Source organism: Motacilla alba, chromosome 14, assembly GCF_015832195.1.
Source record: "Motacilla alba alba isolate MOTALB_02 chromosome 14, Motacilla_alba_V1.0_pri, whole genome shotgun sequence".
Lineage (NCBI taxonomy): Eukaryota > Metazoa > Chordata > Aves > Passeriformes > Motacillidae > Motacilla > Motacilla alba.
Window position 1 is genome coordinate 9,108,524 of NC_052029.1, and position 17,993 is coordinate 9,126,516.

Here is a 17,993-nt window from a genome sequence, read left to right on the forward strand (position 1 = left end):
ATTTATTAGGATATACCCTAGTGTTCTGGGAATATTAATCCACAATTCACTTTAATAATATGAGAGGTTAACACAGTAAGGGCTTAAGCAGAATACACTTGCCCTGACCATCCTCTTATTGCAGGTATCTTGTGCTAGGCTTTTAGACCCCACAGTCCAAACATGCGTTAATATGCAAATCCTATTCCCTCTGTCTACACAAATCCTGGATCTGCAGAGATCATTGAACTCAGCACCTCAAAGACACAGAGCTCCAACAGTCTGATAAGTCTAACCCACATAGTTCATAAAACTTCTTTTTGCATTGATTTCCAAATGAAACACGCTACTCATTTTGTTGCCTTTAAAAAATAATCATGACACCGTTAACATCCATTTTTGTAATCCTCTCATAGGCGGCACCAATTAAACGATTAAAGCAGGCACAAGAAACATGAATCTTTAACTCATTTCTGATTGCAATTTACAGCATGAAAAAAATCCGTGTAGCAGAAGCTGGGAATTCACGGAAGCCTCAGGCCTGCCTGTTCACACCATCATGAAGGCTCTGGGGAACAGGCAGGCCACACCATCATGATGGCTCTGGGGAACAGGCAGGCCACACCATCATGATGGCTCAGGGGAACAGGCAGGCCACACCACCGTGCGACACACCTCACCGAGCATCGCTGCCGAGAGCAGCCCCAGCCGAATGCTGAGACACTGTAGCCGCATTGCTTTCGCCGAAAACCCGCCTCAATTCTTAACGCAATGACTCCTCACATGGCACATCTCCCCGAACAGGTTTGCCACGTGGGCACCAAAACACCTGGAGGCAGCAGCACAAGGTGTGAACGTGTGGGAACAACCACGGGGCCGGGGGAAAGTGGCGGAGCCAGGTAAGGCGCTCCACAGCGGCTGCTCCAGCGCTCCTCACGGCGTCACTCCCAGCGAGCTGCCTCCGCTCCTGCCAGCCTGGGGACGGGGGCACGACAGACACCCACGGAGCGACTGCTGGCACCGGGGCCGAGCCAGCCTCTGCACGCCTCCGCTGCGGCACGGAGACCGCAGATACCCTCATGTTCAGCCCTCCATTCCAAAAGGCTCCAGGCTGCATGTCCTAAAACGACACAAACCTCTAGGACGGACACTCATGAGGGTGCCCGGACTCAGCGGCTGAGGTAGGGCCGGGGTGAAGGGCAGGACAGCAAGGGGGACACGACAGGGCGCCAGAGGGGCGTCAGCCACCGGCGCCAAGCAGCAGCGGCCTTTGCAGCCCGGTCCGGGCGCCGCACGCCCACGGCCGCGCCGCGCCGCCACAGGCGGGCCCTGCCCGGCCCCCGCGGGGAGGAGACAGCGGCGGAGGGCGGCGGCGCTCCCCCAGCCCGGCAGGCCCGGCAGCCGGGGGCGAGCGGCCGAGCGGGGCCGCGGCCCGGCGGGCGGCAGCCGCAGGTGAGGGGGACATTGCCGGGGCCGGCGCCGCCCCGCTCCGCCAGCCCGAGCTCCGGCACTGCCCGGCTCGGCGGGAGGGCCGCGGCCCGGCAGCGCTGCGGGAGCGGGGCCGTGTTCCCCCCTTACCGGCGGGGGACCCGCTGTCCGCCCGGGGCGCTGGTTCGTGGGGGTGCTGCAGCGGTGCTGAGGGGGTGAGTGCTGTGCCCTGGCCGCGGTGCTGGGTGCCCGTGCAGGCCGCGGGCGGTGGCGGAGGTAACGCCCGGGCTCGGGCGCGCCCCGCGGGCAGCTCCTGCCCAGCGCTGCCGGCACCGGGGCTCGCCCGCTGTGTGTGACCGTGCCCAGTGCCCAGGAGGGCCCGTGTGTGTGCGGGGACACGGCAGGGACTCTGGCGCCCTGGCTGCTCGCGGGAGCAAACAGCAAAATGCACCCTCTAACCTGCCCCTTGTCAGGGTTGCCCTGCAACAACAGCTGGAAATTTTCAGGGAGATTACTGAGCTGAGGTTTCCCTGAAACTGCTACAATTCAGTATGTTCAGAGCATCTGGAAGCATTTTGCCTTAATACACCGAGTTTTGAAGCTGTGTGGGGTATGCTTTCGATGCTGACCACAAGGACACTCAAAGAAATAAGTGTCATTAGTGTGCTACTAGTTTCCAGAATCCATAGCAACAAATTGTCCATGCAGGGGGTTAGAAGTGATGTTTTAACTGGTAAGTGAATACCCTGATGGGTAAGCACGGGGTTAATGTTGTAAAGGAAGGAGGTAAGAGTCACCTGTATCTTGCTACTTGGCTTTGGGAGTTTCAGAAGAGCTTGCAGGGACAAGCCCTCTACATTAGATGTGCTTTTGTAAAAGTAATGTTTTAAACCGTGTATCGCTTCACCTGAAACCTGCATTCTCGCTTTATACAAAGGAAACATTTTGTTTTCAAAAAGCATCTGTATAAGCCTGTTACTAATTGTACCTTAATTTTAAAGGAAATTGGATGGCAGAGTGAGAACTGGCTGTTCAGAAGAGGTCGTGGCTGAGGATTAATAACATGTCTAAAGAAATGCAGGAACTACAGAAGCAATGGCACTCTGTGATGCAGACCATCCACAGCAACGCAAATGTGGGTCTGGATTGTAATTTTATGTGTTTATAAAGCTACTCCTTCTGTAACTATCAGGATATCACGCCCTGATTTATTTAAATACACTCCCTATTTTTTAGGTGAACGCTGTGAGGCCTGTGGGAAGGCCTGTCCTCCCACACCTTCAGTCAAGAAAGAGGGAAGCCTGTTCTGCATTTTTGTGTTTTACTGGCATAACCCTTTGAGATAGTAGAGTGGCATTTTAGTGAAATGGTTGTACTGCTGTAAAGAGAACTAAAATTACAATATGGGTTTCCTTAAGGGAAGGGAAACTAGTACAGTAAAATTCTAGTGTATAGCTATGCCTGCCTCTGTAAAAAGATTTTTTATTTACTGGTAATATTATTAAATTCTTAACAACTTTCTGATTCAGATATGCCTGCACTGTACTTAGATTCAATAAATGAGCAGGTTGTAGATATTAGTAATCCATGGATAAAAGAAAAGTTGAGCATTTTTAAATGTTGCAGATTTTTAAAATTAACAAGTAGAGGTCTCCAGTTCAAAATAATGGTTGCCAAGACATCAGTGAAAGCTACAGCTAGGCTGATTTATTGTTTTACTATTTTTTAGATTGGTTGCTTTTTTGTGGGTTTGTTGTTTTTTATAATTTGTGCAAGAATAGAAGTGGGAAGTCCAAGAAAAACTTGTCTGTTGTTGGTAGGATTATATTTGCCCTGAAGTTTTCTAAATTTGCAGCAAGGTCCCATGCTTTTGAAACAAAGAGGCAAGAGGTGCTCCCTATTCCAGCTGCAGACTGACTAAAGGTCTATCCTACCTATGGTTCACTACAGTAGCAGTGATATGTGAAAGGTATCTGTGACAAGATATTAAAAAAAAAATCTAAACCATTTTTCTTTCATCTGCAGGTTGTTGCCTTTATGAATTCTCGTGTTGGCCAATATTTAGATGATCATCCTTTTATTGCCTTATCACTCCTGATGTTTATTGCAGTCTCAGCTATTCCTGTTGGATTTTTCCTGGTTTTTGTTGTCACAACAGCTGTAATGGCCTGCATTGGTGTGATAGTCATGGAAGGTACCATATCCATTCATGGATTTACTAACCTACTCCCTTTTAAGGCATGTTCTCTTTTTCTTTTTTAATTTTTCGTTCTGGAAGTCTGAGTCCTAGCAATTGAGGATTTCTGTGTGTAGTCCTCAAGTCTCAGCAGTAGTAAAACTCTTAATACAAGAATAGTAATCTAATTAAGTGTAGTCTATACAGGGGAAATCCTATTTTCCTTCCTGATCTCAGCCACCAGGATATGCCTAAACCAGTTATCTTGAACATGCATAGCTTTTACAGAGGCTACCCAGATGAGTGAGAAAGATGATTTTCCCAAATTGTTTGAAATTTGGGTTATGGTAGAATGTCAGCTCTTCTATTTGTACATAGACTTGTTTAAGTAACAGAGTGATGTTTTATTAGGTGTTGTCATAGCCATAGGGGGCATAGCCCTTCTGTGTGTGCTGTGTGGCCTGGGAGCCCTGTCCCTGGGAGTTTCTGGAGTGCTGAGTCTTTCTTACGTTGCACTTTCAACTCTCGTCAACTACTGGTGTGCATCAAGGTGAGTAGGGAGGTCTTGATCCATGCTTTGATTTCAAACTCTGTAACTGGGCTACTGCAGTCATTGCTTCCTTTTTTTCCTAAATGAGCCACTGTTGCTTAGTTTACCAATGTTTCTTGAATGCTTTGAAGCTTTGGCTACTCTCATGGCTTAAAACGGAGCCTGCAGCTGTCTGGTCATTGATAGGTATTCACATGAGCCTTTATTCATGCCCTTTTTCCTATTTGGGACAGAGAAAGCACAAATGGTCTTTAAACGTGAATGTGCTAACACAGCACAACATCAGGCTTTAAACATCATTAAAACCTGGTGCCAAGCTGAATTTTGTGTAGGAGATGAAGCTTTTGCAGTTTTTCCTGCATGATAACCTAGCTATCTCTGCTTACCTGCATTTGTAGAATAAGGGAACAAAATTCATTGTAGATTTGGGATAGGCAGAGGACAGTGCTTAAAAAGGACAGTGCAGTCAAAATAAAAATAACAGGTTTTGTAGGATACTGCACTGTGTAAGTTGCCAGTTGTACCTCTCAGGACTTTGGGCTTGGAGGCCTGCTTCAGTCAGCATTGCCTCAGCCAGGCAGCTGAGAGCAGAAGGCAGGAGCAGGCTGTGCTGGAGTGCCACCTGTGGCCCCCTGAAATACCTGCCAGGGAAAGAATCACAGTAATCACTGTGCCAGAGGGAAGAGCAAGAAGAAAATTCACAGCTGCTCTCTTGTAGGCTTCCTCAGTTAGCTCCTTCAGCACAGCTGTGTTTGCACAGCTCTTAAGGACACACAAAGCTGCCTGAGATGGCAGCAGAGTGACAAAAGCATGGTGCAAAACCCAGTTTCAGGGCACGCTGCCACATCCACAACACTGCCCACCAGTTCCAGAAGACTTCTGTTTTCCATAGCATATCCAAGTGCTCAATCCATCCTACACACCAGCCCCATTTAGCTACACCTTTGGTGTTAAAACAGATAATAGCACCCATTTTTATGTTCCTGTGTCTTTTGAGAGAAGCTTAGGTAGAGCAGCAGCAGATACAAACCTGTCTGGGACAGCTCACATTGCTCAGCTTTTTTGAGCAAAAAGTTAAAAGACAATCTTACAGAGGAACAGAACTAAAACCATTCTTTTCTCACATACACAGGGCTCAGATGAGGAAGCAAGATGTTAATGGAAGTTTACCACAGAAGCAGCCTGGCTTGGATCTTTCTGCCAATACAGGAAAGAGTGAATAAGTAGGTTTCTCCATACGCACTTAGCTGTATAATCCCAGCATTTGCTATGTAATTGTTTACTCATTAAGCATTCAATCATTGTGTACTCCTGGAAACTGAGAAAAATCAATATACACCTTACACTGGCACTGTAAAAGGGATCTTAAGAATGACCAAGAAGCAGCAGTACAGGGGTAAGAATATGTGCATGATGGAGTGTTCCCTAGAGTTTGATAAAGGGATGTAATAATAGTTGGTACTGTTAAGTCAATAGCAAGTAGGTGGACAGAAAGGGGGGTGAGATATTTGACATCTCCGATACTGGAGTTCTGAATGTACTCTCTTTAGTACATAGCAGTGGTCATTTTGATACAGAAGTATCACAGTTCAGAACAGTAGAAACACATTTTGAATGTGGAAAAATATTAGTAAGCCTTAAGAATCTTTGTTAAAATAGTATGAGTACACCAGGCCCATGCTTTATGTTCATTATAAAGGGAAAAGTGGGTTTGTCATATGGCATGGTCTAAGCTTTTTTCTCCATTTAGATGTTGTGTTATTCCAAAGGGATATTTTACTTATTCTCATTGCCTCATCATATCAGGGGTATGCTTAGGTCTTGTTTAGGTATTTAAATTGCCTGGTTTGCTTATCAGTTGTAACTTTGTATGTTATTTAAACTTTTTTCATTTTTGCAAATATTATATTTTTAAGCACAAAGTATAGAACATTTTAGTTTAATAAAGTGCTGTTTGTTTAACCAGATTGTCTTATGAGTCTGTTTTATTCTACAGAAAAAACAAATTTTTCACATCTTGCTTTAGGAAGACTACATTTGGAGCTAAGGTGTTCTCCTTGAATATATATGGCCAACATTGCTGCGCCACAAACTGCAGATTACTCCACTTCTCCTGCCTGTAAAGGAAATGCAGATGTCTAAGGTGTAAATTAGTTTTATTTAGTTTTGCATGAACCAACCTGCTGCTTGACTAAAACATGGATACAGAGCTTTCCTGAGCTGTAATGTGCTTCACACAGTAGTGGTGGTAATAGTTTCAGCTCTTAGGCTAAGCTATCCCCACACTTCAGCTATGGAGTGGAATAATCCCCAGAAGACTTCCAAGAGCCCTTTCTTTTAATGGCACATTAATTCAGCAAACAGTACAAAGCCACAGAATCAGCCTGCCTTCAGGCAAGGCTGCCTGCAAGAGCTTTCCAGGAGGCACCTCCAAGGACAGAGCAATTAAGCCCTTACACCTGCCTGAAGTTACAGCACTCAAAATCTTTACATGAAGACACAGCTGAATCCTTTGCCCTCATTTTCCTTTATGTCCTCATCTTCTGAAGGGAAGAGGCATTACTTAATAAAATCAGCAGACACTAAAATAAGTTAATCCAGTCCCACTCAGAGTCTGACCCAATATGAACCATTTCCCTCTGCATTTTAAATTTTTCATTATATAATCCATTCTGTCATCAGCACTTAGCAGGAACAAAAACTGTGAATTCTCAGTTACCTGCAGGTAGTCTTGGAGCAGTTCTGCTGCTGCTGCCCTGACCTTTGCATGCTTATCAGCCTGTCATTTCATGGCTTCTCACTGTGTCCTTGCACCAAGAGCTGCTTTTTCTGCAGTGCCATCACTACAGTAAGGTTTTTCAATTGAGAGATGCTGAAGAAAAAACTAGGTCAGCAAAGAGTAGGTGTTTTACTGGAGACACTAAGGCATCCCCTTAAAAGAAGGGCAGAGGTGGTATTCTTTGAATTATTAAAGACTGCAGTAGAGATAAGTCCTTAGCAAGACAGGCTGGGGAGATTCTGCCAACCTCCCTTTTTCTCAGTTGCTCAGCTTTCTGCAGAACACCACCAACCCCACAGGAATCTGGCAGGAGACTCCCACCCCATGGCCCCATTCCCATCCAGCTCCTCAGCCTACTCAGCTCTCACAGATCTGGTTTGGGCATACACATGCCTTCAGAGGCAGCCACTCTCCTGGCCCTACAGCCTGGGGGACCCCAAATATCCAATGTCTAAGGAGATTTGGAGCAATCAATGGTGGTATGGCTCCTGAAGCAGCTGCTTGAGCTCAGGCTGCAGAGTCAATGCTGCCTCCACCTGCAGCAGGTTCCCTAATTCCTCTGCCTTCTCAGCCAGCACCATCATCCCCACCTCACCCTGCCCTGTGTTGGAAAAGAGGAACCTCTGCCTGAATGCAGGAAAGGAATATTTTTTACTTGTAAGATGAGCTTAAACTTTCCAGATAACACACGTTAACAGGGAACAGAGGCAGCAGCACACACAGAGGAACAGGGAAGGAATGCACATGGCTGAGCTCTAGGGTAAATTAACAAACCTGTGTTCCTTGATTTAAATTAAGAGTCTTCATTCAAAACACCCCTGCAGTGTCCCTAAAGAGCATTAAATGAGTCACCCTGAGAGAAATGTAGTTAACCCTCCCAGAAACCAGGGACAGATCTCCTCTCACATGCCACATCTGAAGTCTTACCCTAGGCAAACAATATCAGCCAGGGGCAGAAGCCAGGCAAGGATGACCTTCTCTTTGACCTAGATGGCTGTCACCATGTGCGAGCTCTTTGTCTCACCTCCTCAGGCAGTAAAAATAGTACAAAATACAGAAATTAAAGAACAAGAGTAAAGCTCTCACTGCTTCCCATACTGAAGGTACCTGAGTTATTTTAAATATTTTCACTAGTGTAAGCCTGCAGATACATACATGTAAGATACACAAGAAATATTTTAGCTTATTGGGATGTTAACTAGCATGTTTACATGTCACTGTAGCATTATTTAGTAAACTCCAACCATCCTAGAGCAAAGGTTCAAACTCCATCAATGAGAAACAAGGAAACTTTTCTACCTGAACACACACAAAGATCTTTTCCCCACACTTCAGAACAAGAAGGATGGAGAGAGAGAATATTAAGATCAGCCCTATTTGGGTCAGAAGAGCTAAACAGCCCATACAGTAAGTACAACATACAGTTAAGTACATAAACCCTCTTCATCAAGGACTACTTACCTGGCTTTTGCAGAAATACTTCATATTTCAGCCAAGTGCTAAATCAACAAGACTTAAGTATAGCAGGTTGTTTGCTGGACAATAGCTTAAGTAATCTTTCAACCTTAACTTCTATCAGGCCACTGACAGACACTGACTTTTAATTAAGTGGCTCCAATGTGAGATTCATAGTTTCCTTGTTTTTATACCATTATAATTTTGATTAAATACCAGCATAATGTCTAACGATCATGTCCATCATGGTCTCTATGCCATGCTCTTTGCATGAAATACACATTAATACTTGGAAAATGCAGTCTGAAGTCTATTGCATTAATAACAGCTCTCCAATAATGCCTAAGGGAAGCAGGGGCTGTGGCAGACAAGCCCACAGCCTGTGCTGTTTATGCACAGCATGTTGGACAAGTGTCAGGGTCTGGCCACTGACTTGATCTGAAACTCTGCATACTCAGAGCACAGAGCTGGACTTGTGATGATCACTCTCCCTGCTCACACAAAATTGCCAGACAATGTTTAACCTAAGGCTGTTACACTCCTACTACAGCAAAGCACTTTCACTCTGTCACAAGCAGTTATATTTTATGCCTCATTTCCTTGACTATGCAAGGAAACATGTACAAAACAAAATAAGAACTGCATGGAAAGCTGCCTCACCTCAGGTGTGCAGCGTTACAGCTACAGACAGTGCTGCCAGTATTGCAGACAAGACAGCTTTAGCTGCACTCACACTTTTCCTCCCCCAGCTTGAGACCCCAAATTACACACTCCCTGTGCCCCTATTATGTGGCCAATGGAACTGCCAGCCATCAGAAGACCAGCTCTGGCAGCAGGAAGTCACTTCAGTTTTTCTAGTGTCCTTCTGGGCTGCTCTATACAGAAAAGGGAGGCTTTACTGTATCTCCTTCAAAGACCTTTTGTAACCATCTGATTCCCATAAGGACAAAGGAGTTTGGGGTTTTAACAGTAAAGTTTTAACACAAGTTCTGGGTATTGCTAAATTATTTCAATAAAGCCAGGTTTTAATTTCCAGGTACAGTGCAAGGCTCATAGTTACAAGAGCAGCTGGAGGAACTACTCATACTGCAGATAGTGGCACAACATGGATTTTTAAAATCCAATTAAATAGAATCACAATTGTGAACAATGACAAGCAATTCAAGAAAGGAAATTGGCTGCAAAGTCCAACAGGAATTTAACATAGCAGTGGTCTGTTTCAGAACAAAGATGCTCAGGAAATTAAGTACTCTAGTAATTTTTAAAGACAACTCTACAATAAGGAGGCATTCAGAAGATGAGCAGTGTTGATTTGCATAACTAGATGCAAGAGAGGGAATACATGACAAAACATAATTCAGCAGGTGACTACTCCAAGTTTATTTGGAAATGCACACTAATGTACCACATTTACCATGTATGCTCTTCTCTTCAGGCATTTAAGAACAGCCAAAAATAGCAGCATTGTGGCCAGAGAGAGAGCACTGACAGCAATCATTGCAATGCCAGCCCACACCTCCTTGCTCAGGAGAGTGCTCCCTGCAAAACAAGGGGAAAGGCAGTTTGTTTGTGGAGACAGATCCTCACTAAGCCCAAGCAACATTCCCCAGCACCACCCTGGCTCAGTACCTTGGGCTGCAGACCACTCTTCTGGCACAAGGAGGACAGGGCCCCTCAGGCTGACCACAGCAGAGTTCACAGCTGCCATCCCACTTTCTACAAGAGAAATACAGCACAGTTGAACCCCGCAGTGCAGTGGGTTACCTTGGATCAGTGTAACCTAAAATCCACTCAGACATTACCTCGCTTGCTTCTAGATGGCCTTGGGCATCTTGGGATGCACAGTGGGGAGTCTGGGTGAAAACGGTGGCAGATCAGAACACTGCAGTGGAAGTACACCTGGGACAGAATGAGATGAATGAGACACCTGTTCATTTTGAAACAACAATGGCTCCTACTCCTGCTCCAAATCCAACGTCACCTACCAGGCCAGGAAGGGCTTTGTCACCAGAAACAAAAGCAAAAGTCTTCACTTCCAGCCTTTGGCGATAGTTAGCATAGCTGACACCACGTCCCACAGGGTGGAACACAGTTCTGTAGCTGTCTAGGTCGTACTCACAGCTGCCAATAAATAAAAAACAAGTCAGAACACCAGGATAGAGAAGGGTTGGGTTGTTGGTGTTGACTCCTTTAAGCAGCAGATTAAAGTTCAAGGTTGAGGGGCTACCTTCTTCCTACAAATCCCAGCACCCCCAGGGCAGCACTTAGAAGGCCCTCATACTTGAGGCTCTCTTACTAAAGAGGGAGCAGGGCAGAATTAGGGACTCCTCACACCCACTGGAAAAGGTGCTTTCATTCGTGTGGTGGGGCACTCACCCATCTACAACAATATTCCACTGGGGCAGCGATCTTGGCTCTTGGGAGGCCGTTGCCCAGCAGTCATCCAGCACCAGGTGGAGGTTGGGGTCATTGCGGTTCAGGACCTGAACTTCCAGGAAGATGGGCTGGCGCAGGTACCTCACTATGGGATACTGATCCTCACGGTAGGGCTGCCTGTATGAGTCCTCTGCAAGAGCCAAAGTCATTTATGTTTAACTCGGAGTGCAAAGAGGGTCTCAAGACCTTCAACAGCAGCTGGTTGAACAGCTACTGTCTGTCCAAGGGCCACAGATTTGGGGCATCTGCTTCAAGCAGCATAGATGAGCACAAAGGAAGCACACCAGGACAGGAGAAGTTCATATACCAGAACAGTTCACTCATCCACCCTCCCCTTCACAAGCTCCAGATACTCCCCAGCCAACGGAGCCCAGAGCCAGCTTTACCTGGGTAGCTTAGAAGAACTAAGGAGAGGGAACCTTGATTCACTGCAGAAGGTGGAGGGGAAAGGTTGTCTACTTTTACAGTGAGGGAGGCATCACCATTGCTGAAGGAGCACCTGACTGTTAACCTGTGACAGGGAAGGAGCAGGTAAGTCATATTGTTGTGTGGGTAATACAGTACTGCCTGGCCTAAAGAGGTTTCCAGACACACCTGAGTTCACTGTCCCTTGAGATCCTGCCCAGGGGAAGGTCTGTCCATAATGCCCTCACCTCATTCTCATAGTGAATCTGCTCCCCATCAAACTGCAGGTGAATAACAGCATTAGTGAGGGCATTGCCAATGCCTGAACCCCACCCCCAGCAGCCCTGGCCCCACACTCACCCAGTGCCTGGTCCCACACCCATTCAGGGGGACATGAAACCGAACCCTGTCGTTCAAAGGTGACTTGTAGGCTGGCCTGCACACAGGATCCCTGAGCCTGAGTGCATCCAAATCCAGCAGTGGCGTGGTACTCTCAGCAAGGATTTCAAAATCCATGTAGCCATCCTGGGTGCATACAGCAGCTGTAACAGAGGTTCACATGAGTTGCCATGGGAGTCAGTGACAGCTCTGTCTGCCAGGAGCTGTTGGTGAGATGAACTAATCCAACACAAAGTGTAACAATGAGCCATGCTGAGGAGCTGCAGGAGTCAGTCACTTACCTATTGGTGTGTGCTTCTCACAGGGGCACTCAGGGTGCATCACCATTGCCACAGTCTCCCCATGGAAGTGAAAAGCCAGTTTCAAAGAGGACATGTAGTACTGAAGTCCTGAGCAGCTCTCCCCACGTAGCTGAAGGACAAGAGTTAGTCTTAGTGTGACAAGAGCTCTTTTTAACACATGCACCTGTTAGAGCTGATTAAAAAATAAGCCAAGCCTGAAGAGCACACTGGCCACAGGGGAAGCTCATTTGCATTGCTCCAGGCATGCCAAATGCCTACCCCCACCAAGAGGAATATTTTCACCTCCATCTGTTTTTGCCAAAAGACTCCAGGAAACCCAAGTTGCCTTGCATGATGCCTATCTACTATAAAGTCACTTTGCATTCATCTTAATCACACCTGCCCTCGGCCAGCCACAGGGCATGACTGACTTGACAGATGCTTAGTCAAAGTCACTGTGCCTCTGGGTCTCAAAACACCAAGAAGGTGTGATCACACCAACACCTGTGACTCAAGGATCAAACTCACCCTGGACTTCAGGACTCCCCTGCTAATGTACAGCCTGATCCCTCTCTGTGTGTCCAGAGTGATTCCATTTTCCTGAAGCTGATCCATGGGGATGGTCTTATTGTCTACATCCACATCCATAAGGATCCCTGGAAAGGCTGGGATGGCAACAGTCATGTGTGTTGCATTACAGATTGCTGGACCTGCAACAGCATCTTGGATAAATATAACATCAGTTTCCCTGGAGCAAAAGGGAGTTAAGTTCTGGCTTTTTCCATGCATTACCTGGAGCACAAAGCATTCTTGACTCCACAGTCAGTCCATGCTCAGGAGGGCCATACATGAGCTTGAGTGCCACAGTGTAGAGCACCTTATCATTGTGCTGACAGAGAAGATGGAGCTCTATTAGACAGGGCTCAGCTCTGACCCATCATAGGATCAGCCCCAGATGGTCACACACTGCATCAGGTTCACAGCAGCAGCATCTTCCCACCTCACCCTTTCTAAAAACAGCTGCTAATCATGAGACTGCCAGTCAGCTGTTCCCAGGACTGGCTGCAGCTAGAATTCTGCTTTTGGAGATTCCCATTCATTGTGCCTCCCCAGATCCTTGTGCCAGGCAGTTCAGTGACAGCTTTGCCCACACCAGCTCAACAGTGCATCAGCCTGACATCAGCTCTGGCCCTGGCCTGAAAATGCTTTCCCCCCAGGTCTACAGGAGGGAGAAACAGTGCTGCCCAAACAGGGGCTGGGTAACTCCTCAGGGCCGATTCTCCCCTCACGCACCTTGTAGGACACAACTCCAGTGGCAGCAAAGGCCACCTGAAAGATCAGGTTGTGGCCATCAACTAGGAAGTTATAGCCTTGCTGTGCTGCTTGCCCAAGGCTTAGCTGATGTATTCTGGTCCCATCATCAACTGACAGATTCCAGGACATTGGAGTTGCTGGGACCTGCAAAGCAGGAAATCCCTGCTTAGGGAAGGAAGGCACAGAAGCATCAAGGCATTAGATTTTCACTCTGCAGGGCTGCCACCTCCCAGGCTTTACATTCAGCCCTGTATTGACAGGGCAGAACTAGGCTTCCCAACAAGATGCAAGTTTAGAGAGGTCCCTGCCCAAACTTGGAGATATCAGGATCAGTTTATCCTAAAACCCCAGGCACTCCCCCCAGCTCCCTTCACAAGGTGGAAGGAACATACCTTATGCTCATCACCGAGACTTGAAATGAGTCCTGGGAAGGTAACCTGAAACACATCATGAAAATCAGACTGCAGGGGCTTGCAGGGTAGCAGCCACAGAGCAAAATCTCTACTAAAGCTTCCAAAGTAAACAGCCAGCATCAGCTTCCCCTGCAACAGGACTGGAGCCAGACTGGGTGCATCATTAATGACCATTTGCAAACCAGCTCTCCAAAGAGCCAACAGCCAAGCCAAAGAGAACATGCAGCCAAGAGACCTCCTTGCAGCTCATTGGAGCTTTCCCCAGATCCCAGACAACTCCAGGACACAGCCACCCTGCCTTGCAAGCCTCAGAGCAGGAACCATAGCACTCCCAGCCCTCTACTTACTGCCATGAAGTCTTTGGTGCAGTTTGTTGCACCAGCAAACACAGGAGCAGTGACTTCATCTACTGGAATGCTGTCACAGCGAGTGCTGTAGGTGATATTTGTCTCCTCTCCCATGGTATCATTCACCATCAGCTTCAACCAGAGCTGGTGCTGACCATGCTACAGACAAGAGACATCCATTAGAAATGCAGTACTCACTACAGCATGAGGGTGCCTAAAAGCCATTGGGCCTAAACTCTAATTCCAGAGCTGGTTTAGGTGTTCACACCAGTGCAAGGACAAGGAGACTTCATGTTTGAACAGCCCAAAGGAAAAGGATTAGCTCTCTAGAAAAGCAGGGGGGCACAGGGTTAGGTTGAAGAGCAAAAAATGCAAAGATAACTGCAGAAGTCAAGAAGAAAACTCCAAGGAGTAGCAGGTGCCAGAGAGTCAGCTGTCAAAAAAAAAACCTAAGCTAATAAACAGCAGAACAGAGTCTTGTGGTATTTCAAATACTAAAAAGCAATAGATACCAGTAAAGCATCTGGTTTTGGCCTCCCACTTAGAACTTCTACCTCAACAGCTATGATCAGCAGATGGTGTTAATTGTCTGTCAATACACATTTAAACAGATTGGCGCTCTGAAACTCTTGAACCTGGTCCACCTCCCTAAAGAAAACCTGTCAAGTAGCTCAAGTTCTCCACAGGAGAACATAACATTTATGGCAGGCTGAGGGGTTTAATGCATAGTTGAAAGAATGTCAGTAGCTTTGGGTTTGGTTTTCTTTTTCAATTTTTGACATGAAGTGTTCTTCTGTAAAAGTTTTCGATTATCAGAAGTATCCTCAGTCTTAAGGAAAGTTACAAATAGAAACCCTATTAAACCCAGTCCTGTCCAGGGAAAAAAAATAAACATCTCCTAACTCCATCACAGCAGCTTGTCAGGATGAAGGCCCCTTTACCTGCAGGCTGGTGCAGTTGACAAACAGGACACTGAGTATCAGCCTCTCATAATCCACAGTGTGGTCACAGGACATGATCTCCTCACCACTCACATCTAGGAGGGATGTGGAAGATTATTAGCCCTGCAGCAGACAGGCTCCAGCAGGAAGGGCCAGGGCAGCAGCAATACATACCAACAACATACACATGCCAGGAGTAGTTGCTAAGCTCTTTGGAAAACTCAACTTCCATCCCATGCCTATGGCAGGTCACATTCTCTGCAGAGGGAAGGCCACCATGAGCTGCAGCAAAACCTCCTGGAGGCACAGACCCTGCAAGGCCCCAGTCAGACACCCTTCAGAGCCCCTTCCATGCCAAGGCAGAGGGGCAGCAGCTCCAAGCAAGCCCAAAGCCCACAACCCCACCACAGCCAGCCCAGAGAGGACACATTACCCAAGAGATCCTGGTCCCCCAGGCCATCAGCACCAGGGGCTAAGCACAGCAAAAATCCAAAGAGGAGCAGCAACCTGCAAGGAAAAGACAATCAAATGAGAAAGCAGCGAGGAAAGCACCCAGCTCCCCTTGTATCCCAAACCACACTCACCACATCCTCAAGGTGCTCCAGCACTGCTGCTCAAAGCCCATCTCTTCAGGGCACCACAAGCTTGGTCTTTGGCTGCCCAGGGAGGGTTTTATAGGCCCTGGGTCTGGCTCCCACAGGTGCCACCTCTCTGCTGCCCAGGGAACAGAGCACTTGCACCTGCTGCTCCTTGAGTGGGGCGGCTCACAGGAGGTCTTAAGGTAATACTAAGTCTTTAACAGGGGTTGCTCTGTTTTGAAGGCATCCTTTTCTTGCTCTGATAATGCAGTCCCTTTACTCCCATGTTAGCTGTTTCATGGGGAAATGCCTGTCTGTTTTGGCAGTTATTTTTTTAATGGAATTTTCTGTGCCAGCATGGCAGCGTTTGAGACACCAATGAGCTCAATGTGGCTTTCCTTGGGACTGTTTGAAGCACTGGTGAAGATATCATGGGGGAAGAGATCCCTGAAACCAAGGAAAATGTTTTAACAAAGCAAACAGCCTGAATGCTAGGTCAGGACTTCTACTTTTGAGCGCTCACAGCAAAAACTGCAAAAGTCCCTGAGATACAACAGATAATGCCACTGCTCCCTGCTGTGTGCAGGCTCTGCAGGGGATGCCCTTGGACCCAGAGCAGAACAGCAATCACATCAGGTGGGTGTCACACTGAGCCTGCCACGGGTGACCCTCAGCCTGCCGTGGGTCAGGCTCAGCCTGGCTGTGGGAACTGGCTGCTCAAGAGGACATCCCTAAGAAGTGAAGAAATAAACTCTTATTTTTGTTTTAAATGTTGTCATCATCTCTGAATTGTGTAGCCACGATTACCCAGTGTGACTAATTTCATTCTTCTTTCAGCCCATTAGTTCCAAAGATCTCATTAGGCAAGCAGAGACTTTCTTGCCTCCCCTTGCACGGCCTTTACCATACCACATTTGGTGCTTATAAAAGTTGCAATGAGGAAATGTTGTGCTGGAAAATACCTCAAGCAAAACAGATGGCACAACAACATCACTCTGCAGATTTCTGCTCCAAGTTATCTACAACAACCTAACTGGTGATGCTGCAGCCTTTCAATCTAAATAGCTTGTTAAACTGGCAATATTTTATTTGAGACAGTTCTCCAATTAATAGAGTAATACCCATATACACAGGGAAATCCAGTAACAAATCAAAGCTGCTGGATAAATAATTCATTAGTTTACAACACCATGTACCATCACAACAGAGTTTCTCAAGGGCCTGGTAAGACATTTCAATTGGAAGTAGAATGATTCTGAAGTTCTTTTCAAATACAAAAAGAAAAGCTTCATTCTAACTATCCAGGGAGTTTAAAAACTTCACCATTTTGAGCTTTAGTCTCAAAAGAATAATCTCCATTCAGGCTGAGAAATTTACCTCATTTGATGTTGAATCATTTATTCCATTTCAAGTTGAGGTTTTTGGATGGGACAACAGTGAACAAGTACCAGGAGTTTAGAGACAGATGAAGATTTTGTTTGGTCTTTTCTTTTTTCTTTCTTTTTTTGATGCCCACTTTTATGACAGAAATAATAATAAAGCTGGCAAAGTCCTGAAGCTTCTCCCCAACTGACATGGGCTTTGCTTTACCTCTAATTAAAACTCGGAGCGATAGTTTCCCACTTAGCTTTATACCAGGTAAGTTTAAAATCAATATTTTCAGATGTTAACAGTAAAAATCACTCTGAGATCAACACTTTGTGTGCTGCATTAATTAAGAGAAAAGCAAATTAAGGTACTTCTGTAGTAAAAACTAAGAATCTTGAAAATTAAAAGGACTCTTCTGCTACCAAATCACTTTTCATGAGTGTATCATGTTTCCTGTCTCCCACCAGGCAGTGGTGATATATGCAGTATGGGAATGGAGATCATTTTACCCCTGACAAAAAGGCCTAGTAAAATAAATAAAATTCAATGGCATTAATAAACAGCTGATCTTATATATATATATATATATATATATATATATGCATGTATATCTTTGTTCTGCAACAGCTAGTTTTTCTTGTAGCTGTAAATTTAGCTCCATGCTGAGCCTGGTCAAATAGAAAACAGAATAAATGGCTGCATTTTTATTAGAAAAATATTAATGCAGTGCAGGGAACCTGAGCGAAAAACTGTCTTCTAAAGTGGGGATGGATGCTGGTCTGGATGAGGCACAGCCCATCCTGAGTGCCCTGAGAGGGCAGGACAGCACCAGGGACAGCTGTGCCTGGGTGACATGAGGGACAGCTGTGTCTGGGTGACATGAGGGACAGCCAGGGCTTTGCTTTACCCTGACCTGGAGCTGTTTATTCAAAGGTTCAAACCTGTCACTGGCTCTCCTTGTCCTCGTAGAAAGAAAAAGGTTGGTACAAGTTCATTCCTGAAGAGCTCTTCAGTGCCTGTCTGAGAAAATAATGAAGAGAGGAAGCCCATTTTGAGAGGTCTCTGGTGTGTCACAGGGGCAGAATTATGGGATGTAAATGAGGTGGCAGAATTCCATTTGGGGATTGCACCAAGTCTGAGCAAG

The 17,993-nt window shown here is 46.3% G+C and overlaps 2 protein-coding genes across 4 annotated transcripts; one reads left to right on the forward strand and one right to left on the reverse strand.

Moving 5' to 3' along the window:
- The first annotated feature begins 1,029 nt into the window (after window positions 1-1,029).
- On the forward strand, window positions 1,030-6,100 carry TMEM159 (transmembrane protein 159). Of its 3 annotated transcripts, none has more exons than XM_038150864.1 (5): window positions 1,030-1,160; window positions 2,408-2,542; window positions 3,433-3,601; window positions 3,995-4,133; window positions 5,266-6,100. In XM_038150864.1, exons 2-5 carry the CDS (start codon window positions 2,471-2,473, stop codon window positions 5,354-5,356), a joined length of 471 nt encoding a protein of 156 aa, XP_038006792.1. In that variant the 5' UTR covers window positions 1,030-1,160; window positions 2,408-2,470; the 3' UTR covers window positions 5,357-6,100. The 3 variants fall into 3 exon arrangements, with proteins under 3 accessions (XP_038006792.1, XP_038006791.1, XP_038006793.1); XM_038150863.1 differs by lacking the exon at window positions 1,030-1,160 and adding an exon at window positions 1,295-1,431; XM_038150865.1 differs by lacking the exon at window positions 1,030-1,160 and adding an exon at window positions 1,440-1,622.
- A 3,417-nt stretch (window positions 6,101-9,517) lies between these two features.
- On the reverse strand, window positions 9,518-15,528 carry ZP2 (zona pellucida glycoprotein 2). The gene is made up of 18 exons (XM_038151339.1): window positions 15,488-15,528; window positions 15,337-15,410; window positions 15,078-15,161; window positions 14,904-14,998; window positions 13,963-14,121; window positions 13,595-13,639; window positions 13,182-13,346; window positions 12,681-12,777; window positions 12,417-12,598; window positions 11,889-12,018; window positions 11,569-11,750; window positions 11,398-11,489; window positions 11,190-11,314; window positions 10,744-10,933; window positions 10,353-10,488; window positions 10,170-10,266; window positions 9,997-10,083; window positions 9,518-9,906 (listed from the first exon to the last, which is right to left on the reverse strand). The coding sequence occupies exons 1-18, from the start codon at window positions 15,526-15,528 to the stop codon at window positions 9,764-9,766; spliced, it is 2,124 nt and encodes a 707-aa protein (XP_038007267.1). The 3' UTR covers window positions 9,518-9,763.
- Between the last annotated feature and the right edge of the window lie 2,465 nt (window positions 15,529-17,993).